Genomic DNA, 24,729 nt, shown 5'->3' on the forward strand with positions numbered 1-24,729 from the left:
AACAAACAAGATGGCCCAAAAACCAAAACCAATAATAAAAACAAAACTAGCTAAACAGAAAACAAAAAATAAAACAAAAGTAAAAGGACAAGCTAAAAGAAAAGCTAAGAGAACAAAAGACAAACACACGAAAATGACAAAAACAGAAATTAAAAAATAAAAGAAATGTTTAAAAAGACAAAAACAAAGTAAAAACACTATGAAACAAAACAACACAAAAATATCAAAAGAACAAACCAACAGAAAACAAAGTCACAAAACAAATGAAAACAAAAACCAGACAACAAAAAAGAGCAGAATAATAACAAGAAAAAAAATAAAATAAAATTAGAAAAATAAAAAATATGTTAGAAAAAATAAAAATGAAACAACAAAACACAACATCAATAAATAAATAAATAATAAATTTTAAAAATAAAAGTAAGGATTCCATGATGCCTCTTCATCAGTGCCCTTGCCCCCATGGTGAGCTCCGTGCAACCCACACTTCCCCAGGAGGCCCTCCAAGACCTTTAGGTAGGTCTCTGAACCCATTGTGTCAGCCCCACCTTTGTGTGTGTTTTTTTCACCAGCATCTGCTCCTGAAGCTGGCCCAGAGCACATGTGCCCACACAGGCCAACTGGGGCACAGACTTCCCACCTGTACCCATGCAGCCAGAGGAGGCTTTGGTGGGGGTGGGACACAGGCCTGGGGCCCTTGCAGCCCTCGGAGGCTTTGAGGGGTGCGGTGCTCAGGCCCAGGACACACACGGCCAGAGGAATCTTTGTTGGGGAGGTGCGCCTGCTGCCAGGACCCACCTGGTCCTTGGAGGCTTTGGGGGAGCTGTGCTCAGGCCCACTGGGACCCGTGCAGCCAGAGGAGGCCCTGGCAGAGCAGGGCTCAGACCCGGGCCCCTAGCAGGCTCACTGGGGCCCAAGTGGGTAGAGGAGACCCTAACTTGAGGGGTGGGCAAACCCACTCAGGTGTGCCCACTGCCCAAGGAGGCCAGGTCAGCAGGTGGGGAAGGGCAATGCAATGGCGGCCCTGCCCTTTGCTCACCAATTAACAATGGTGCCCGACTTCTCTGGTGGCCCAGTCTTCCTCTGCCAACCTTCCCGGCTGTGGAGCCCTTCCCTCTTGCTGCCCCAGGCTGCCTCCCCACCGTCAACAGCCATCCCCTCCCCAGGTCCACCCTCCAAACCTCACTCTTCGGTACCCAGCCCTCCTCTCCACCAGGAGACACACAAGTCAGGCTGAGGTGCACAGTGCTGTGACACAGACCATACACATAGGTCCCACTGTGTCCTGCCTTCTACAGACCAGCTGCCACATTCCCCTCTGATCCCGCAATCCCCTGAAGGTCCCTCTCTGTCCCCACTGATCCCCTCACCATGAATGGGGCTCTCTGAGTGTGGGAATCTCTTTTCTTCCCTAGCCCCACTTCAGGGGCGCCAGTCCTGTCCCACCTCCACTTTTCTTGCCCCCCTCCTTCCCTCCCACGTCATACCCAGTTGCACAGAGATTCCTCCAGTCCCCGTGGGTGTCTGAGGTCCCCCACTAGTGCTCAGTAGGTGCTCTGCAAGAATTGCTCTGATGCATTCTTGTGTACTTGTGAGGAGACGTGAACTCCACATCCTCTTACTTGGCCATCTTGACTCCGCCCCCTCTCCAAATGGGTTGTTTTCTATATTCAAATCAGCACCAAAAGAAGGACTCAGGAAAGTTGAAGAGAATGCTTTTTAATTTTATTTTATTTATTTATTTATTTTATTTTTTATTTTTGGCCACACAGCACCGCTTGTGGGATCTCAGTTCCCTGACTAGGGATTGAACCCGGGCCACAGCAGTGAAAACATTGAATTCTAACCACTAGACAACCAGGGAACTCCCATGCTTTTTTATTTTTAATTGTTAATTTTTATTACAAGACAACCACAACTTCAGTAAAGAAGGGGTGGGGTGTAGAAAAAATGGAAGAGTGGGAGAGACATCAGCAATATATCAATGCAAACCAAGACTTAAGCTTTCTGCAAAACAACAGAGCTTTCATTACACATTACAATTTCTGTGTGAGTTTTAAAGATAGGTACTGTCCTGTGTACTTCTGTATATATCATCTCATTTGAGAAAGAAAGTTACCATAGGTACTTTATCATGAATGTTCCATTATGTGCTTAATCTTTATTTGGAACTTGGTGTGTTTTTAGAAGGCTATTTTATTTCACAGTTCCTACTTCTACTTCTGACATCTGTTCATCAGACACTTCAGGGATGCAAATATTAAACAGCAATTATAAATAACACGTCATCTTCTCAAACCAAAGCAACCTCAATTTAGATATATTAAAGGTATATAAAACAGAAGTCCACTGAGAATAAAGAGACACACATAGATATAATACATATGTGGAGACTTCACCAAAGGTATCAAAACCAAGCACAGGCTGATAGCTATTGCTACCAGTAGAAATGGCAAAAACACCTGAAAAGAGCAATTTTTTTTTTAAATTAGATATTAAAACCCATTTAAGGTACGGACATATTTACATAAACAAAAAGTAAGATATAAGCTACTGATAGAAAATGGGTTAAATTATCCATGAGTTTAGAGAAACCTGGCTTACTATTTAAGATGTTGAAAATTATTGTTAGGGTGTTGGCTATAGGGAATGAACATCTAGCATTTGACTGTTGGTGAGAGAAAATAATCATGACCATTTGCCGGTAGGATAAACATCTTCTGGTCTAGAAGGCATGAGTTCTTTAAGAGGGAGTTCCTAAGGCCCAAAGGAAGTCAAAACAATTTTCCCAGAAAAATATCTCAAGGCAGTAGGAAATTCATCTCAATAACACAGAGTGTCCTCAGACACTCTGCTGCTCAAGTAGATATTGACAGGTAAATATTATGGCTTTGTAGGCTCAGTATATTAAAAACAAAACAAATCAAAATAAAAACTTTGGCCAAAACAATTCTCCTTATTTTTTGTGGATTTTTTTGGCTTCTGTTTTGGCCAAAAACCTTGAATCCCTATCCTTGGCACTTGCTTTGTGTTAGTATTGCAAGTGTTTTGCACCAAACATTACCCTACCTAGGGAGAAAATTCAGTAGGCAGTCACTTTTGCAATGCATTTAAGGGATAGATATGAATCTATACCTCCAAAGTATAACACAGCTAGTCACAATTTATTAAACCCTTTAGAGTGTCACTCATTTGGGGTTTAAATCATTAAGAAACTCCTTTTAATTGGTAAAATACCCCTGAGAAAGATAACCTATCATCTCAGAGTTTACCATCAGTTATCCAAAAACTGAGAGAGGAGAGAAGAGCATTCATGTGGGCATTAGAGACAAATTTCAAGCACTTACGCTATGGTTACTCTTGCCTTCCTTTTTGATGCAAATGAATATCAAATAATAATATAAATAATAATAACTATCAATGTGGCTCTGTATTGTTTGCATGCCTTAGCTCATTTAATACATCCCACATTCTTAGGAGGTAAGCATTATTTATTCCCATTTTAGGTCTGAAGACACTGAGGATCAGTGGTTAAAAAACAAGAAGATTCCCCTTCCCTATGTACTCTCTGAGCATACTCTGGAGGCCACCACGTAGCAATGCTCATACTATGGTTTTGGTTCATCTGACTGTCTACATAGATTATAGACTGCCTGAATGCAGAAGCCAAGTCTTATTCCTTTCTGCACCCAGAATACCTAGCAAGGTATTCAAATCATAGTGGCTTCTCAATAACTGATATAATTAGGGGATGGCTGGATGGAAGTAGAAGGAACTGAAAAGAAAAGATGGTTGTAAGTCAACCAAAGCTGATGATTAGAATGTTGCTTCCTCCCAGAGTTCTTTCTTATATTTTGTACTTAGTGAGAGACAAACATCCTAAAGAGACTGCCTAGATTTGAATCTTGGCTCCACTCCGTGCTGTGTGACATTGGGCAAGTGACAACTTTTATAAACCTATTTCCTTATCTGTAAAATGGGGATAACACTAGTATCCATCTTCTGTATTACTGAGAGAAATAATTTTGATAATCCAAGCAAAGCTTTTAACATGATGCTGAGCCAACCAAGCCTGTTTTACTATTCTGATAATCAAAGCATCAGGCCACCTTTCTCCAAGTTTCCTTATGCTGTCCAGTTTTTTCTTCTTTCCTTTTCTATGATTAAAGAGCACTCCTGTGAAACTCTTCTTCATCCAGACTGAAAGTAAGTTTAAATGTAAGTAGAATTGAAAGGATGGATTTTGTTGGTGATCAAGTTAAGCTGACGTTTCAGGACAGGAGATGCTATAACTCGTGACCCCACAGCAGCACTTGCCTATTCTTATTTCCCACCTGCAAAATCTGACCCTGACTGTGGAAGATACTGGTATGCAGTGGTAGCTAGCTACAGAACTAAACAAAGTAATCTCTGCTGAAAAGACTCATAATGATTTGTCTGACAGTCCAGAGGACTATCCTTCTCTCTAATAAACCAAATAGAACCTGAGAGATTTTATATTGAGTAAAATCTACCCAATAAAAATAAAAATTAGAACTAAGACCAAATTATCTGTACATGCTTCACAATTTGTTAGTAATAAAAAGATCTACTTGTAGACATTCTGAATATAGTCTTCCAATACATTTGCACCCAGTATCTTTGATTTCACACAGAAAAAAATTAGAAAACTCACTTTTACCTTATAAGGTCGAGGTAGATTGGGCTTTTGGTATCTCAGTTTTAGTATTCCTGTCATTGATAAAGCAGACCAAATAGAAACTACAATATAAAGATAGTTTATCAAATCAATTAGTTTTGTCAAGACAACCGCGATGGACACCATAATGACAAGTAGTAGCACAGACATAAATGGAGAGGAGTAAATATTAAGCATGTTAAATAAAAAAGGCAGCTGGCCCTCTTGGCCTGCAATGTATATTACTCTTGATGATTCAAATACATTAATCAGAAGGTTGCTAAATAATGAGGCAGAAATACCAAAAGGAATAACCCATGTTAATGAGGGGATAACTCTATCAGTCCATGTGAGAGCCACAGCATCTGCAGAAAAACCAGAACACACAGAAGAAAATGTATTTAAAAAGATAATGATAAAACTTTTAAAATTATTTTTTAAAAAAAGGAGGACATTTAAAAAGTCATTAAAAATTTGAATTTCATTTAATTTCACACTTTAATTCCTTATGCATGTGTCCATTTTAGCTCTGTCAAACCAGTTATTATTTTATGTGTCTTCCCCAGCAGACAAGGAATTTCACTTCTTGAGGGCAAAGATCATTTACTTTCTATAAAACTACTTCATTCAGTGACAGACATAGAGTAAATTTTCAATGATACTTGTGAAATAAATTGATTTTGTTGAATGGATGATTGAGTGAGTGCTTAAACTAAAACTAGTTTACAGAGTACTGATAATTACAGTCAGAGTGAAAAAAAAGCACAGTGCAATGCTGCTGACACAGGAATGAGACTCACAAAGTTCCCATAACATGGTGCAATTTGAAATACTTAACAGAAATAAAAATAAACCATATAGATAGGGAAAATAAATTACACACAGATTAAAATACTTATGACTTCTGGGCACTAGCCTAAACTATAGACCAGGGGCTCTCAGGGGAGGTGGTTTTGCTCCTCAGGGGTCATTTGACAAAGTCTGGAGACATTTTTGGTTGTCACAACTGAGGAGGTAGGAGGTTACTGCTGTCATCTAGTGGGTAGAGGCCAAAGATGCTAAATATCCTACAATGCATGGGACAAAACAACAAAAAATGATATGGTCCAAAATGTCTAGTGCTAAGATTGAGAAACCTTGGTATTGACCAATCTTTAGAGAATATTGAGATTTTTTTACTTAAAGGTGAAGAGATCTTATGAACGCTAATTCAGTATAAGTCAGTAGATATAAAAGGCATCAGTGAAAACAATTATCCACTATCTATGAATCTATCTGAGTCCAATTCATATTATGTAGGATATATAAGCTAGGATAGATCATTCAGACTCAGAAAAAAAAATTCTCAGTTTTTCAGTGGAAAGAGTGCAACACGATCTTGTGTTCCCTGGGGGTAGGGATCCTCCAGGGTTATGGCAAAGTTGTTTTCCAGGAGAGCCTCCAGCACGTCAACATACTGGCTTATAACAAACAGTAAAATTTTTTCAATATGATGAAATTGAAATTTCATCAGTGGTTCCTGTTCTTTAAAGTCTACTTTTTAAAGCCCTTTCAAATAGCCTCAAGTGCTCTTTTCACTATTCTCTTTAATGCTATTCTATAATATTGGGTCTTGTTTTAAAATGTCTCCTGCCTCACTTAATATTCATTTTAAATAAGGTATTGTTGGTTATTCCTCCTGAACAGTCATACCTCTGCACATTTTCCATTTTCAGACGCATTTCAGAAATACTTCTTTTCAGTAGTGAAGCAATTGTTCTCCTTTGATTTCCCATCCTTTTCAAACCTGGTTGGTTATAATTAGAGGAAGTTCTAATTATGCTCTGCTGCATAATCTTTATCTTACAATTGATTTTTTTTTCTTTTTCATTCCTTCCCTTATGTTATTTATTTTCTTTAAAAAATTATATTATAAATGCTTTTGATAAAAAGTAAAATAAATAGCTCCAAAACACATAAAGTAAAAATGTGTCCCTTTCTTTGCCAATCCTTCATTCACACACCCCAGAAGTAACTACCGTTAACATCTTTTTTGATATTCTTTCATAACTTTTCTATGCATATATAAGCATCTGTGAGAGGTATGTATATGTGTACATATATGTATTTGTGTGTGTGTGTGTACGTGTGTGCTCCTGCATGGTTAATCTTGCTTTTTTCCCCTTCCAATATATCTTGATCATATTAATACATATACATCCATCTAATTATCTTTAAACTTTTTCAGTATTCCATTATATAACTGCAACTTAAATTATTTACTATTTCCATATTGGTGGATTTTTAGGTTATTTTCAATTTTTTACTAATTAAAAATGTTCTTTAATGAACACACTTGTGCCCTCAGGTGTTGGTGCACTTCTCCTCTGAGAGTAAATTCTTAGAAGTGGGATTTGTGAGTCAAAAGGTATATACTTTTTAAAATAAGCTAGGTATTACAAAATTAGCCTCCAAAAATGATTGTACCAATTTACTAGTAAGTGATTCTAACATTTTCAGTTTCCTCTCAAAGTACTTAATCACGCCTTGTTGACCAGTTATCTGCAGGCTGCTTCTGGTCAAAGAAACCTTCTTAGCCTCTGCTCCCAGACAATGTACTTACTCTTTTGGATTATCTTTTCCTATGCCAATAGTCTCTAGTTTCAAGTATGACACGGAACCCTCAAGAACACCAAGTGGGAGCAACCTTGTCAACGGTGTGTTAGCAGGGCTTTCAGGAACTTTGAAATCCTCAGGCTGAAAAAGCCAGGAACCTGTACTCCTCACTATGACATTTCCACAAACCTCATTGTAGAGGGACAGGCTTCCCCTACTGTGCTGTAGAACTTACTCTATTTTTTCTTCTAAGAAAGACACACACATCCTAGATGGTCCATATCCCTTTGTAGTTTTTCATGTCTTTTAAATATACCCATTTGTTTGAAAACATTCACTCCTTAATCCTTAAAATTCCTTAATTTAGGAATCCATTTCTTTTGCTTATAATTTTTTCTCCTACTATATAAATTTTGCCGTTATTAAAGAAAATTTGGAAAATTTAGTAAAGAATAAACAAAAATCACCTCAATATCATTCCAACAGGTCAGTATTAATTAGTTATTGATATTTTCTGTTTTATATTATAATATAGATCCTGTCTTTGCTCTCATTATTACATTATAAACAGTCTTTTTACTTTAAGTATTCTTCAAAAATATGATCTTTGAAAAATCTCAGGATGGTCTATTATATACATGTCTATAAATTATTTATTTATTTCAAATTTATTGGATATTTTGGTGGTCCTTAATTTTTTGCTTTCATAGGTAATGCTATGATGATTGTCCCTGTACATACATTTTTCTTGTATAGCTCTGATTATTTCCTTAATGTAAGTTCATAATACAATAAAAGGTAGATATTTGAAATCAAAAATATTATTTCAGAATTTAAACATCTAAGGATGATATGTCTAAAAGAATTATATCAATTATAGTCAAAACACTTCATGTGTCTTCCATACATGCCAAAACTAGTATACCGCCCACAAAAATGCTGCAACTGTTATGACACACCAGAAGAGATATTCATCATTTTTAACAACGAGTATGGCCAGAGCACTGGCCAAAACAGATGCCAGCTTCAGTGAGCCATTACGGCTGAGCCAGTTGACCAACAGCCCTGACCACACCTGTACGTAGCTTCATAAATTTATTTTCTACATAATCAAAGTAGTTAATAAATCATTACTTGTTTTTGTCCAATTTAGCAATTGGTTTGTTCCCACAAATACTCAGAATCTTGACTATTTCTAGTGTACAGCTCTCTAACAGAGCTAGACCACTATGAAGCAACACTGATACCATACATATGGCAGCTTCCTACATGGCAGTAACACAAGAATTGAGGCAAAGTGTGTTAGGACTTTTATATTAAACCTCCCTTAGATTTATTTCCAGTGCCCCAAAGATTTACCAAAACAGTAATAGCTACTCAAAAGACATTAGTCCCAAAAGTACTGGCTGATAACTCAACGTTTAATGCTGATTTGAGGAAATTGCTTGTCTTTCATATTTCCTGTTCCTCACTTCTTTCCAAATTTCCTTTTATTCCTTGATTCTGTTACTCATTTTTAAATATATGTTTATTTCCTTAATATTTTCCTATTCTTTCATTTTTTATTCTACAACTAGGACCCTAAAATAGTTATCTTTTAGTCAAATTTCCAATATGTTCAGGGCCCTTTGCCACTATAAATTTTAGAGTTATTTATGGTAAATAACAACATTATATTACATATTAATCATATTAACTATGTATATCAGTTGGCCATTAGCATCTATTCTTTTAACTGCTAATGTCCTACATTTCAAATTTATCATTCTTTATGTCACCTAGAAGAACATTTGGAAAATTCATGTTGTGAAATTTTTAGTAGATATAATATACATATTATATATATTATAAGCGCTGATTACACAGTGTCACTCTGGTGAGAAGAGATCATGAAAGGAATACTAACATTTTGAACCCAGTCTGCACCATACGCCATTATTATATATACTTTTCCATATTATCAGAAAACACATTACCATGCTTAAATGTGAAATTCATTTCTAAGACAAATCATGCTCTTTGGCCCCTCTGTTATTTTCGAAAATTACAAGTTGACTCTCTATAAAATAATGAAAAGCAAACAGCAGTCTCAACCGGTAAAATGATACATACGTATGCTAAAAGGACCAGAACTGTCCTTATTATTATTTATTGCCTTAGTTATTTACGTACAAACCTGAAGAGAGAATTTCCTTGGGTGTCAGAACAGTCAGGTAGGAAATGTTAACCAGTAAATAAACAATAGTCACCAGAGGGAATGCAATAAATATGCATTTTAGAATTGTCTTCCTGGGTTTCTTCAGCTCCCCTATAACACGCAAAAGAGCAAAATCACAACTGGTAAAACTTATGCCTTAAATTAACCTTTAAAATTGCTCCATGTATCAAGTGTTGGGCTGGACTCTTCCTATCCGCCCCAGCCACCACCACCACCACACGCGCATGCACGCACACAGTAGGAACTGCTACACACACCCCTCCCTTCACAGCTTGGTGCTAAATGAAAAAAAAAAGGGGTTAATGTCTTCATTTCCCCCATAGATGGTAAAATTGCTGAAGAAATACACAAGAATGAAAGTGAAAGCTTAGCCCATAAGACCCTGTAGGTTCGGAGTCTACCTGTGTCTTCAGTCTCCTTTGTTAGGTACTAGGTAATGAGTTTGAGTAGTGGGAATACAGTGGTGAGCAAAAACAAACATGAAGCTCAAGATTAAGAGGACCTATGTATGATTAATTCAATAATCACCTAAAGAAAAGTTAAAATAGTGACTGTGGTAAGCGTCCATGTGAAAAGGGAGAAAGGGTTGTGAGAATACAGTATATGACAAGTTGATGATCCCCTTTGCTATCCGTGTTACAGGCACACTGGTCTTCTTTCAGTTTCTCAAAAGTGTCGTGCTCCTCGTTGCCCCTCAGCCCATTCTCTCACGTGGAATGTTCTTTCCTTTTCTAGTTGCCTAGTTGACACTTACCCTTCCTTCAGCAATTATAACTTCTTCTGCGAAAATAGGAGCTAAAAATCTCCTAGGCTAACAAAATTGTCCTATTATACATTCTCATAGCATTTGTGAAAAGAGTAAAAGAGTCCGTCATAAATACTCTCTCCCTGTAGTCTCTTCACCTTCCCTTTATGCCAATATCAAGTGCAGAAAAGACGTGATTTAGCATCATATATAATGATTTTCCAGGATAGTCTTATTCTCAAATATTGCTCCATTTGTGACACCATTTTCCCCAGTCTCACCGTTCTCTGAGAATTATCCTTGACATAAAGAATTGAACATTATAGCTATGTGTACACAATGTGACTCTGTGCCCTGGTAATAGGTAATAGGACCAAGCACAGACCTCTGACTCACTGGAAGCCAATCATTGCCAGTACACGAGAAGATTTCTTGCAAGAATTTGAACCATATGTCAACAAAACTGAGAGAATCAGGAAAAAAGCACGTAATGGCAGCACAAAAATCCAGCTAATAACTCTAGTTTTTAAGTTCTAGAGCTTCCCTAATTCCTGTTGCTCCTGAAGACTGGTTGCTCAGGTCTCCCTTGAAATACAGCATTATTCTTGCAGCAAGTTCCCCTTTGCTAGTTTAAGCTAATGTGTGTGGGTTTCTGTTACTTAAAGCTAAATCCCTCTGACTAATAAATATTTGTCCTTTGACAAATGTCAGATTCCTTCCATCTGCATCTGCCCAAAGGTTGAATGTAATGCCCATGGCATACACAAATATGAGCTGATTAAGTACTTGATGAGTAAAGAATTAGAAAACTCTCATTTAAATGCTGCCTGAACCACTTAACTATTTATGAGCTCCTGGACAATTTATTGACTGTCAAGGTTTCAATTTCCTTACCTGTATATTGGGGAAATGGAAAATACAGAGACAATAAAATTCCAATCAAATGCCTAGCACTTAATAAGTTATTAATGACTATGGTTATTAGTTAAAGATTTTGGGCAAGCAGAAGGGCTACTTTTTAGGATTACCTGTACTTTCCTCTGGGCCTTTTGCTCTTTCTCATTATGTATTAGATTGTTACAGAGGGGATAGGAATATAATACAATATAATATACAATATAATAGCTAGACAGGTAGTGAATATCCTTGGTTTTGAACTTAAAAGATGGCTGTTCCTATGGTAGGCAAAGTCAGCTGCCTACAAATTACTATTTTACTGGTAAAAGTGTTACTTAGAAGTTAGTTATACTTAAAATTTATTAAGTGAATTAACAATCCCAGCATACACTGAAATTCCTTCAGTTTTTGTTTACTGCTAGCTGGTTTTCAAGAATTCTGTAATAATTGATAAGTTAGCAAATTTTGTTAATCTGTCTTCAGCAAAGTCATCTAGCAATGAAACATCTTTGGCAATGGAACAAAATGAAATTGGCACAGATAGACACCAAAGATATCTCTTCTATCCTTAAAAGAGAGAGACAGAAAATGAGAGAGAGAGAAAAAGAAATTTTTTCTCATTATGCTAACCTTTCAAATTGCAGTGACCCATTTACCCATAAAGGACTAATCTCTTATAGCTTTCTTTTCTCAATACTTCACTTTTAAATTCAAAGCCAAATTTCCTCTCATGCTCAAAATTCGCCAATGACCTCTTAAAATTTTTTCTGATCAGCTCTCACACTCTTCAATTTCTGAAGCATTTCACCATGTTGATTTCACCTCCTTTTGGAAACATGGTGATTTTCTTTCATAATTCTCTAAACTTCCTCTGGCTTCTTCAGCAGATCCTCTTTCTCCACATACTGCCTAAAAGTTGACATTCTCCAGTCATCTGTCTCCAGTCCTACGCCATCTTGTTCTCCTCTCTCTAGGTGCTGGGCTTAGCAATCGTATCTATCATAAAGCCCATCAGGTGGAAAGCATTTTTGCAGTCACCCAAGATTGTGTGCCATGTCTTATACACACCTGCACACTTCTAGTCTCCACAGCTTCACTCAGATTTTTCTACTGCTAGAACTTTTTGGATTCAATGAAAGTTGCTACCTTTTCCACTTGATGACACAGCAAAAGGTGATTTTTACCTTCCACTGAATTTCCATAGTAATTATATTTTTCCCTTGTAGCCACTTATTAAATACTATCGTGCCATTATTTGCTCATAAGGCACAGAATTATAGTGATTTTAAGTGATAATGCCCATTTTTCAAATGAAGGAGAAAAAAAAAATAAGTCCAGAGAGTTAAAGATACTTGCCAAGCTAGTAAGTGGCAGAAGTCAGGCCAAAATCTAGTTCTACTAGACTATAAGCCTCTTTGGGGTAAAGAATACATCTTACTCATCTTCAGGCCCTAATACAGGACTTTAAAACTAGTCAGTGTTTAAAAACATATCTGCTGATCGAGTGATTTAATGAATGATGGACACATCAGTCACTACAGGGGGTACTAAGATTAAAGGAAAAATTTGTTCAATAGTAGAGCGTCTGCTTCATGTTTAAATGTCAAAGAAAAAAACTGATAAAATGGTTGACTTTGAGAAACATGAAATAAGTGTGCAAGTTTCCTGAGGAGGTGAGAGGGAAAGGATACAGGTAGAGTTCAAGGGAAGAGACTGACTTTGAAAGTGGAGAGAAAACTTTTGTCCTGATGTTGAAGGGAAGAGTATTAAGTCCAGCCTTAGAGCAATCAAGGATATCTATGATTCTATTCTTTTTAAAAATACTTAAGAGCCTGAGTGTGTCGCACCCACCCACCCATAACACAAACATAGTCTGCATTGGATTATTCTTGGATTCACGGTTTCATGGAAGGGGAGTATTTCCACAGCCCGAGAATTCATCCATTAATAGAATAAAAACTAGTTTGACATGGAGGTCGCATATCTGTGGTCCCGGAATAGAAAGCTGAAAAAGAGAAGTTATTCAAGAAAATAAATACTTTGGAATAACTGTGGGAAAAATTAAGAGTAGGTGATAAGTGCAGAGCTGGCATATCTTGTTCTGATTTAGAAAATAATAAGGAAGAAAAAATAGATTGAATCATTTATTTTAAATGAAACACAAAATATAATAAAAGATGTGCATTTCACATGGCGTGCAATAAGTCATGGCTTGAGACTTTTTTTCTCAAGGTATTGTTGGTTACCTGCTATATACATAGAGTATCCTCCACCTGAATATGAAAAATATCCTTGGAAGACAGCTTCTGTAAACTGGGAGGCTTCTGGAAACTCAGCACCGAAGGAGTTCTAGATTCTGCTTCCTCCCTCTCACCAGCAACACTCCTCCGCTTAGGGAAATAAGGCCGAGTATGGCCATTGGTGCTGGATATCTGAAGCCAAGTCACCTCTTTCACACCACGAAAATTCAGGATTCCCACAATCCACAATATGGCCGGGGCCAGACATTTCTTTGGCAGCTTTGGAGCACAGCAGCTGGGAGGAAAAGGCTGGATGCTATACCCAGTGGGGAGCAGAGACTGACTGGCAGCTAGCCCTGGCCCCAGAAACAAGGTTATCCAGAGGTTCAGGAAAGAGATCAGGTTGCCAAAACATTTCTTCAGACAATAGTAGTGAACTCCACAGCATGGGAAAGTTATACCTATCTCTGCGGAGCACAGAGAGGTCATAATGGACAATACGGCACAACCAGCCCAGATGCACAGGGAGAGCCCCACGTTCATGCACGAGTACTTCAATACCCCTTTGGGGGCCACAAAAATGCCTGCTCCAATTAAATTAACATAATTATATTAATTAAAAAACTTGTGCCCCAGGAATATCCAAATACGCTCTTGAGCTGTATCTTCCTCTCTGCATCCATTGTAATTGAAGAATTTTTAAATTTTATTTATATAGATTATAATTTCTGAATTTTCTTGCCTATGTTGCTGGAAAGGATGTTCATGGATTCTCTGAAATAAAAGAGTGCTGCCTTTTTTTTACACCATTGTTAAATATAGCCTATGTTCAATCATTGACAAAATATATGTGATGCATCCAAGTAAAATAATGTAAGGTTACTTGGAAGAGTTTAAGTTTGACTTGTTTTTTAAATTATTATCAAAATAATACATTCAGATGGGAAAAAAGGATTTCAATAAGACAGGGTATTACAGCAAAAAGCAGGGGTTTCCTGCTCTATTTCACTCCTTCCCAAACATATTCCCAGTCCTTTTCTCTGGAAACAACCATTTAAAAGTATATATGGTTTTGGTTCCTTTTGGTGGTTGCTTCCACAACTCTAAACAGTATGAAAATACTTTTATTCTTAAATATCTCTACTTAAGAAAGTGTCCATTGACTTCCTCCCATGAACACTGAGGAATTAGCTCAGTTACTATCCTCTCATTTACTCTGCTCCCTCTTCCTCCCATTTTCACCATCAAGCTTTCAAGAAACCAAGAAACCTTTCAAGAAACCTTTAATCAAGTTCATGGAAACCAATTAACAAGGTGAGGGAGTGAAAGACCCTGCAACATAAGCCTGTCCCCTAAACAGCCATCATTCTGGCTTCCTGGATCACATGCAGAAAGATGTGGACAGGAAGTAGAGGATGAGGCCTGACCCCCATGGACAGAAGGAAAGAGGATCCTGATCATCTGAGCAAGGTCTGAGCCTTAATAGCTCTTATATATGTTGACTCTATAATGCAAAGTGTTGTCCTGAGCATCTCTAAAGCCTCATAAGCTTGGAGCACACCCTCTGCCTCGGAAGTAAATTATTTCCAAATTATCCTTTAAGAGTAAATGAAAATGAAGCTGTTTATGTTTTTGCTTTGGTTGTGGGTAAACTGGCTATTTTCTGGCAGATTGCATCTGATCCGCCAGAAAGTCCAGTAATAATACTGTACAGATCTCAATAAACATGAGCGGGTTCGCTACCCAAATGAAAGCATGCCTCCCGTCCTATCCCAGAGAGAAGGACCTAGGAGTGAGGGAAGGAGACCAGAAAGCTCACCTTAAAATAGAAATACAGTATGTGAAATAAGCCACACACAGAAAGACAAGTATTGCATGATTCCACTTATATGAGATACCTAAAATAGCCAAATTCATAAAGTCAAAGACTGGAATGGTGGTTACCAGGGGCTGAGTCCAGGGGGGAATGAGTAGTTGTTAATCAACAGTCATAAAATTTGAGCTCTGAGTAAGCTCTAGAGATGTACAGCATTATAACTACAGTCAACAATAACGTACACTGAAAATTTAAGAGGATAGATCCCATGTTAGGTACTTATCACAATAAAATATTTTAAAAGAGGGTAAAATATAATTTAACTCATGGAAGAAAAGAAACAAAGTAGAAGCAGGGGGCAGAGTTAGCCAATGTCCCGTCAATCAATCTCCCACCTACCTACTTTCAGGAGAGACAGTGAGTGAATCCACGACCCATGCCTTGGATTTCACAGCAGGAAGATAAGAATAGAGAAAGAACTATGGCTCCCAAATAGCAGTGTGGTAGGTTTGTAGTGTATGAACTACACATTTGGTTATGCTAAACTACATTTCCCAAATTTCTCACTTAGAACGGGCAATAAGGAAGATTCTTGTGTGAGATTTAGAAAGCAGAAGTGAAGCAGCAGTCACTTTGATATTTCACACTGACAAGGAGCCCCTCCTTGACCAAACTTAGTCAGGCTCCTTTGAGCCTTCATCCACGGCCTGCTCAGCACAGTTTAGCAAGAATACCCACACCCTTGCTATCTAATCAAGTTCCTCTTAGTCCTTCTCTATTCACTGACTCCCTCACTCTGCCCATGGCTATAAATTCCCAGGTGTCTTTGCTGTATCTGGTGTCAAGTTCATTTCTAGATTGAAGTCCCTTTCCCCTACGGCAGTAGCTCGAATAAAATCTGCCTTGCCATTTGTAACCAGCATTCTGGGCAATTATTCTTTTACAATGTACATTGTGTTATACATGATGGCCCACCCCTTTGCTGTAATTGTCGTATATCTGCTGGCTTATCTCTCTGGTATGAGACGGTAAGCCTGTAACTCTTCCACCTTCACCAAGTTCCTCCTTCAGCTGCTCAACCTCTGGGTCTGGTATGTGTTTAGTTCCACCAAGAAGGGCCCCAACTTCTGCAAGATGTCCACACCATCAAGGTTAGTGGTAATAAAAACTGGCAGATTTCAGTTCATCTTTGTAGGCTCCAGCTTGTTCTTGTTTTCCTTCACTTTTACATGCATCACCCCTTCTGGATGACTTGAACTTGAACTTCCCAGCAGCAGACTTGAGGACAACAGCCTTAATAGAGACTACTTAATCAGCTCCCACAATTACATAAAGTCAATCTCTAAGCAAATCCTTTTAGTTTTTATAGAAATAGAGATTCAGATAAAGAAATAAAGATAAATAGATATAGATAGATCTACACATAGATATAGAAATAGATGTAGATACAATTTCCTAGTGGTTCTCCTGCTCTAATTGATACAGGGAGCAAAAGGCTATGGCATTTCATGCATCCCTGGAGTTTAATAGTATTCAGGTATGTCTGTGATACTGAAAACTAAGAGTGTAAAACAAGAAACTTGGGCTGGAATATCAACCTGCATTTCTGGCTTTCTCAGGACTACCAGAGATTCTCCAAACTCAGGGAAAACACTCTTTGAAACGGGACCCCTACTTTAATGGGGGTATTCTTGAAGATTCTATGTGGGGTTACTCCATCAAAGGGGAGAATGTGTAAGTCATCCAATATTAGGCTCACTGGCATAGCACCTCCAGTGCTCAGAGAATTATCTTCCACATAGCACGTAAGTGAGCTCAGTCCTTAGACAGAAACTCTGCAAAGCTAAATGAGAAACTGCCATGCCTATGCCTTTTCACACATGACTTAAGAAACAGAAGATTGGGAACAGCAGAGAAGAGACATTTCAAAAGACTAAATTTTACAGCGAGATGCCACCCTGAAGGGTTTACAGTGTTTTTCCTGTTTATCATTATTTTTCTTTTTCTATAATTGCCCTCATAAGAGAAGATCTGTCATGAAGGCAGACCTAACGATGTCAGTCTTGTTGAGTGTATATCATTACCTCAATTGTACAGATATGCAAAAAGAGGCTTACAGAGGTAAAGGAAATTGTCCAATTCATAAGCCTCCAATCCTGTGTTACTTCATGTTCTTAATGTCTAATTCTACTTTTTGTAGCCCTGATTTAAAATATAAGTAATGTCAGATTGAGGATCCCCATATGTCTGCTCTTCCATAAAAGCAACAAAATACTGAAAATTTTGTCAAAATCATCTTTTTCTGTACTTTAGAAACTAACCCAAGACCTGCCTCAATCTAGGGAGAATTTATTCAAGAAAAACTTCTGAACTTCCATTAGAATAGTTGAGTTTGCAGATTTTTAAATTTGGCCTGTTCCCGTCCTCCTTCCCCTAACTCCGAACTAGTCTTGAAAACCAGCAGCCCTGACATATTGTAGCTGTAAAAATGAGCAGTGTTGCAGCCACTGAAAAGGGGCAAACCAGGAGCTCCTCCAAGAGCACCATCTCCAGAGCATTCTTCTTACTGGACTTATCTCTTGGCTCCTTGAAAAACCCCATATGCAGGGCTCAGAAAAACCCCTCTCAGCAGAGTATTTAACTCAAGCAATCAACTACAATTGTTGAACACAGCAACAGCCTAAGGCAGCAATGCCGGTTCAGGGGAAAAAAAATTCCAGCCTAAAATAGGAGATGTCCAGAAGGGCCTTTGGAAATAGCTGATATATTCTTAAATATCTAGAAGGCCATGTGCACATTCAGGGCTGTATAAATGCCCAGGAAAGACCTAACAGGGCTCCAAGCTCTCACCTCTGGCTGACACTGAGGCCCTGTGAAAACCGGAAATGAAGCATAAGTTAGTCTAGTAATTTGCCTGAGCATAAAAGGAGTGCCTCAACTCACACAGAGAGCTCCTTAGCAAAGACTGGAAGGCTTATTGGTCCCAAGCATTTATGGGAATCTCTGATCAGTCATTAGGTGACTACTAAGCCCACCTACTAGAGAATACAGTGGCTGCACACTAGGGAATACAAACTGTATTTATTTATCAGGGCTGCCAAAAAGAGCTGTCTTAAGACAACAGAAATTTATTGTCTTATTGTTCTGGAGGCTAGAAGTTCAAAATCAAGATCTCAGCAGAGCCACACAATCTCTGACATCTCTAGGTGAGAATTCTTCCTCATCTCGTCCAAATTCGGGTGATTTCTGGCAATCCACAGAATTTCTTGGTTTGCAGATGCAAGACTCCAGTTACATGCTCTTTTTTTCCTGTGTATTCATATGTTCTTTTTCCTCTGTGCCTTTCTTGTTTCTTCATGAGTCACAAAAAAATTTTTTGAAACTGGACATTTTAGATAATGTGAATGTGGCAACTCTGGAAATCAGATCCCTCCTCCTCAAAGTTTGTTGTTATTGTTGTTATTGCTGCTGGTGTGTGTGTGTGTGTGTGTGTGCTTAATCACTTTCTTAGACTAATTCTATAAAGTTTATATTATGGATTGAATTGTGTTACTCCAAAAGACATGTTTAATTCCCAATACCTGGTACCTCAGAATGTGATGATATTGGGAAATAGGGTCTTTACAGAGGTAATCAATTTAAAATGAAATCATTAGGGTGGGCCCTAATCCAGCAAGACTCGTGTCCTTTCAAACTGAAAAAACCAATGAGCCCCAAATAGAATAAACTTAAATAAGTCCATACCCTAGCACATTATAATCAAACTTAGATTCTTGAAAGCATCAAAAGAAAAATGCTCATAATGTATAAGAAATTCTCAGTAAGATTAATGCTAACTTCTCATTAGAAACTATTGAGGCCAGAGGCAGTGGAATGATACAATCAAAGTGCTGGGGGTGGAGGGGGGAAGACTGTCATTCAAGAATTCTATATTCAGCAAAACTATTCCTCAAAATAGTGAGAGAAATTAATATATTCCAAGATAAACAAATGCTGAGGGAATTCACAACTACCAGCTCTAATGGGAATCTTTCAGTCTCAAATGAAAAGACACCAGATGGTAACTCAAATCCACATGAAGAAATAGATTATCAGTGAGGATAACTACATAGATAAATGTAAAACACAATACAAATGCAATTTTTGTAACTTTTTTCCTCTATCTGATTTAGAAGACAACTGTATAAAGCAATCAATATAAATGTGTGTTGATGGTCTTATAATGTTTAAAGATATAATTTATATAACAATAATATCACATAGGAAAAAGGAGGGAATGGAGCAAATCTTCTCCATTAGAGCAAATGTTCTATATGCTATTGAAATTAAGTCAATATTAATCTAAATTAGATTGCTTTAAGTTAAGGAGCCAGTTGTAATCCTCAGGACAAACACTAAAAAAAAATAACTTTTAAAAAAGAGTAAACAGAAAAAGAGAGAATTTAAATGGTACATTAGAAAATATCTATTTAACACAATAGAAGGTAGTAATGGAGGAACAGAGGAATAAAAAAGACATATAGAAAACAAATAGGAAAATTGCAAACATAAATCCTACCTTATCAGCAGTTACATTAAATGTGAATAATTAAATGCTCTGATCCAAAATGCAGAGACAGGCATGATGGAATTTTTTTAAATGATCCAATTATATATGGTATATAGAAGACACTTAGATTCAAAGACACAAATAAGTTAAAAGATAGAAAAAGATACATAATGCAAATGGTACCCAAGAAAGAGCTGGAGGGGTTATACTAATAAAAGACAAATAGACTTGAAAAAAATTCTACTAGATAGGAGAAACATTTTATAACAGTAAAGGATTGACTTACAAGAACAAATAATAATTATAAACACCTAATAACTGAGTCCCAAATATATGAAACTAAAATTGACAGAATTGGAGGTAAAAACAGAAAATTCAACAAAGTTGCTCTCGGGAATTCCCTGGTAGTCCAGTGCTTAGGACTCTGAGCTCTCACTGCCGAGGGCCAGGTTTCGATCTCTGATAGGGGAACTAAGGTCCCACAAGCCGCACAGCATGGCCAAAAGAAAAAAAAAAAGAGTTGAAAAAAAATAGTTGCTCTCAAAAATTGATAGAAGAACTGGAACAAAAATCAAAAAGAATTTATACAACTTAAAAAATATCAACCCACTTAACCTAACACCCATCATCAGTAGAATATACATTATTTTCAACCACACATGGAACATTTTCCAAGATAGATCATATGTTAAGTCATGAAATAAATATTAATAAATTTAAATGGATTTGTCATACATATAGAGTTAAATTCGAAATCAAAAACAGAAGGAAGCTACAACAATCAAGACCATGTGGTATTGGCAAACGAACAGACAAATTGATCAAGGGTACAGAATAGAGATCCTAGAAATAGACCCACACAAATACAGTCAACTGGTCTTTGACAAAGGAACAAAGGCAATTCAATGGAGAAAAAAGAATATTTTCAACAAATGGTGCTGAAACAACTAAACATCCAAATGCAAAAAAAAAAAAAAATGAATCCAGACACAGACCATACACATTTTATAAAAATTAACTCAAAATATATCATAGACCTAGATGTAAAACACAAAACTACAAAACTCTTAAAGACAACATAAGAAAAACCCTAGGTGACCTTTGGCTTAGTGATGGCTTCTTAGACACAATACCAAAAACACAATCCATGAAAGAAAAATGTGATAAATTGGACTTTTCCTAATTTAAAAACTTTGGCTCTGCAAAGACACTGTTAAGAGAATGAAAAGACTAACCGCAGACTGGAAGAAAATATTTGCAAAACACATATCTGGTAAGGAACCAAAATATCCAAAATATAGAAAGAACCCTTAAAACTTAGCAGTAAGAAAGCAAACAACCCAATTAAAAAGTAAGCAGAAGAACTGATCAGATACCTTATCAAATAAGATATACAGATGGCAAATAAGCACATGAAGAGATGCTCCACATCGTATGTCATGAGAGGATTGCAAATTAAAGTACCACTACACACCTGTTAGAATGGCTGAAATCATTGACAACAGCACTGACAGCACCAAATGCTAGTAAGGATGTCGGGCAATAAGAACTCTCATTTATTGCTGGTGGGGAGGCAAAAATGGTATAGCCACATTGAAGACAATTTGACAGTTTCTTTAAAAACTGAACATTGGCTTACCATATGATCCAGCAATTGCACTCCTTGGTATTTACCCAAATGAGTTGAAATCTTATCTCCACACAAAAACCTGCCCACGAAGTTTTATTCATAACTTAGCTAAAACTTGAGGGCAACCAAGATGTCCTTCAGAGGTGAAAGAATAAACATCTGTGGTATATCAACGGAGTATTGTTACGTGGTATACAATGGAAAACCATGCAGCAATTAAAAGAAATGATAAGACATGGAGAAACCTTAAATGTATATTGCTAAGTGAAAGAAACCAATTCAAAAACACTACATAATACATCATTCCAACTGTTGAGAATTTAGCTAAGCTACTCCATGGTATTGCAGCCTTGGCATCCATTTTTTTGGCCAAGAAACTTGCAGGGGTCTTAAACTGGCATTAGCTCCTCATGCAAGAACTTAGTCCAGATAACAGCCTGCAGTCACAAGTAAATGTAAGTTCTCAGTATGACTTCCCCAACAGCCCTTGTGATAAACAGTCATCCCTCCTCCCAGAGCCTTCCCCTTGTGTACCCCTTAGATAAGAGAGTTGGGGAGATTATCAAAGCCTTACTCTTTTTGGTTTGAATTGACCAATCTGACTTAGCCTGGAAACCCCAAAGCACTCCACCCATGGACCTTAATAAAGGCACATGCCCCACACCCTGTCACTCTCTCTGCTTACATCATGCCTTGACCTCCCCATGTGGTCCCTCAACATATGCTGTGTACTTCCTCCAGGACCTGTGAGCAATAAACTTCTCTATTTCAATTCCCTTGTGGTCATTTGTTGAACCAGGGCTCACCATCTGTCATCACAGGACTCAACAAAACCTAATTTAATGTTTATTAATGTCACAGCAATGCCATTCTGGAAAAGGCAAAATTACTGAGACAGTAAAAAGACAAGTGGTTTCCAAGGATTTGGAGGGAGGGAAGGATCAATGAACAGGTGTTGCACAGGTAATTTGGGGGCAGTGAAACAACTTGTATGACACTGTAATGGTGGATGCATTTGTAAAAACCCATAGGATATACAACATAGAGTGAACCCTAATATAAACTATGGACTTCAGTTAATAACAATTTATCAATATTGGCTCATCAAATGTATTTCCTACAGTAGATCCAGCAATTGCTGGATCACATGGCAAGCCAATTTTTAGTATTATATAACATATTAACAAGATGTTAATAATAGAGTAATTTGTGTAGAAGGGGTAGAGAGGAGTGGTGGGGGGAAGGGTTATGTGGGAACTCTCTGTACTTTCTGCTAAATTTTTCTGTAAATCTAAAACTGCTCTAAAAAATAAAGTCCATTAATTTTTTAAAAATGGTACAACAAGTTTGCTGGATACAATATCAATTTACAAAAATCAATTGTATTTTGATACATGAGCAAAATTAAGAATGAAATTTCACTCACAATAGCACCAAAATGAATAAAATACTTAGGAATATATTTAACAAGAGAAGTGCAAAGCATACACTAAAAATCATAAAACTTTGCTGAAGTAAATTAAAGAAGACCTAAATAAATAGTCATTCTATGATTATGGATTAGAAGACTCAATATTGTTAAGATGGCAGTTCTCTCCCAAACTGATCTATAGATTTAACACAATCCCTATCAAAAAACTTTTTACAGAAATTGACAAAGTCAAAAATTTATATGAAAATGCAAAACATCTAATAGCCAAAATAATTTTGAAAATAAGAATAAAGTTGAAGAACTTTCACTTCCTAATTTCAAAACTAATTATAAAAGCTAAAGTAATCAAGACAGTCTGGTATTGGCATATAGACATGTAAATATAACTGACCCTTGAATAACACAGATTTGAACTGTGAGGGTCCACTTATATGCAGATTTTTTCAATAGTATGTACTACAGTACTACACAATCTGTAGTTGGTTGAATCCACGGATGTAGAACTGTAGTTAAGGAACCTTGGGTGTGGAGGGCAGACTTTAAGTTATATGTGGATTTTCAAATGTGAGGAGGGCCAGTGGCCCTAACCTGCTGTGTTGTTTAAGGTCAACCGTATACAGATTAATGGAAGAGAATTGAGAGCCCAGAAATAAAGCCTTATATTTCAGTCAACTGATTTGTTTTACAAAGATGCCAAAACAAATCACTGGGAGGAAAGGATAGTCTGTTCAACAAATGCTGCTGGGACCATTAGATCCACACACAAAAAGAGAGACTTCATCTCAGAATAAACACAAAATTAACTGAAAACGGATTATATACTTGAATGTAGGATTTTAACTCTAACCAATAAATAAGTTAAATAAATAACTTATTTATTTATAATAAATAATAATAAATAAATAAATAAGTTAACCAGTAAAACTTTTAGAAGAATATGTAAAAGAAAATCTTCAAGACCTTGTGTTAGGGAAAGACCAAAAGAATGATTCATAAAATTAAAAAATTATTAAATTGGACCTCATCAAAGTTTAAAACCTTTGCACTTCAAGAGGCACCATTAAGAAAATGAAAAGATAAGCAATAGATAGGAAGCAAATATTTTCAAAACACATGCCCAATAAAGGACTTATACCCAGAACCTATGAAGAATGCTGACAACTCAATAATAAGATAATCCATCAAAAATGGTCAAACTTGTGAACAGTCCTTTATGAAAGAAGATACAGGAATGGGTGATGAAAAAATGGTACATGAAAAGATGCTCAACAATATCATCCATTAGGGAAATGTAGATTAAAAGCACCATTTCACATCCACCAGAGTGGCTCTAATAAATCAGACTGACATTAACAAAATGTTACGTTGACATTAACAACATTAACAAGGATGTGGACAAACAGGAACCCTCCTATGTTGCTGGTGGGAGTGTAAAGTAGTGCAGGCATTTTGAAAAACAGTTCAGTTGTTTCTCAAAATGTTAAGCATTAAACTACCATATCACCCAGCAATTCTACCCCTAAGCCCAAGAGAAATGAAAATATATGTCTGCACAGAGACTTACACAAAAACATTCATAGCAACATTATTTATAATAATCAAAAATTGGAGACAATCTAAGCGTCCATAAACTGGTGAATAGATAGGGTGAAAATGCAGTATATCCGTACAATGAAACACTATTCAGCATTGAAAAGAACAACCCCTACTGATACATGGTACATCATGGTTGAGCCTGAAAAACATTATGAAAGAAGCTAAACAAAAAAGACCACATATTGTATGATTCCATTTACATGAAATGTCTAGAAAAGACAAGTTTACAGAGATAGAGAGTAAATTAGTGTTTGCCTGAGGTTAGGGCTAGGAATAAGAATGAACTGTAAATAGTCATGAGGGATCTTATTGGGAAAGAAAAGATGTTCTAAA

The 24,729-nt window shown here is 37.0% G+C and overlaps 1 protein-coding gene across 1 annotated transcript; it reads right to left on the reverse strand.

Moving 5' to 3' along the window:
• Positions 1–1,780: 1,780 nt before the first annotated feature.
• On the reverse strand, positions 1,781–14,056 carry SLC7A13 (solute carrier family 7 member 13). The gene is given in 8 exon segments (XM_004286982.3): positions 1,781–2,318; positions 2,321–2,462; positions 4,682–5,043; positions 9,450–9,581; positions 13,380–13,483; positions 13,485–13,553; positions 13,555–13,976; positions 13,979–14,056. Coding segments are annotated over 8 exon segments (1,431 nt in total). The 3' UTR covers positions 1,781–2,196.
• Between the last annotated feature and the right edge of the window lie 10,673 nt (positions 14,057–24,729).

This window comes from Orcinus orca, chromosome 17, assembly GCF_937001465.1.
Source record: "Orcinus orca chromosome 17, mOrcOrc1.1, whole genome shotgun sequence".
NCBI classification, from domain to species: Eukaryota; Metazoa; Chordata; class Mammalia; order Artiodactyla; family Delphinidae; genus Orcinus; species Orcinus orca.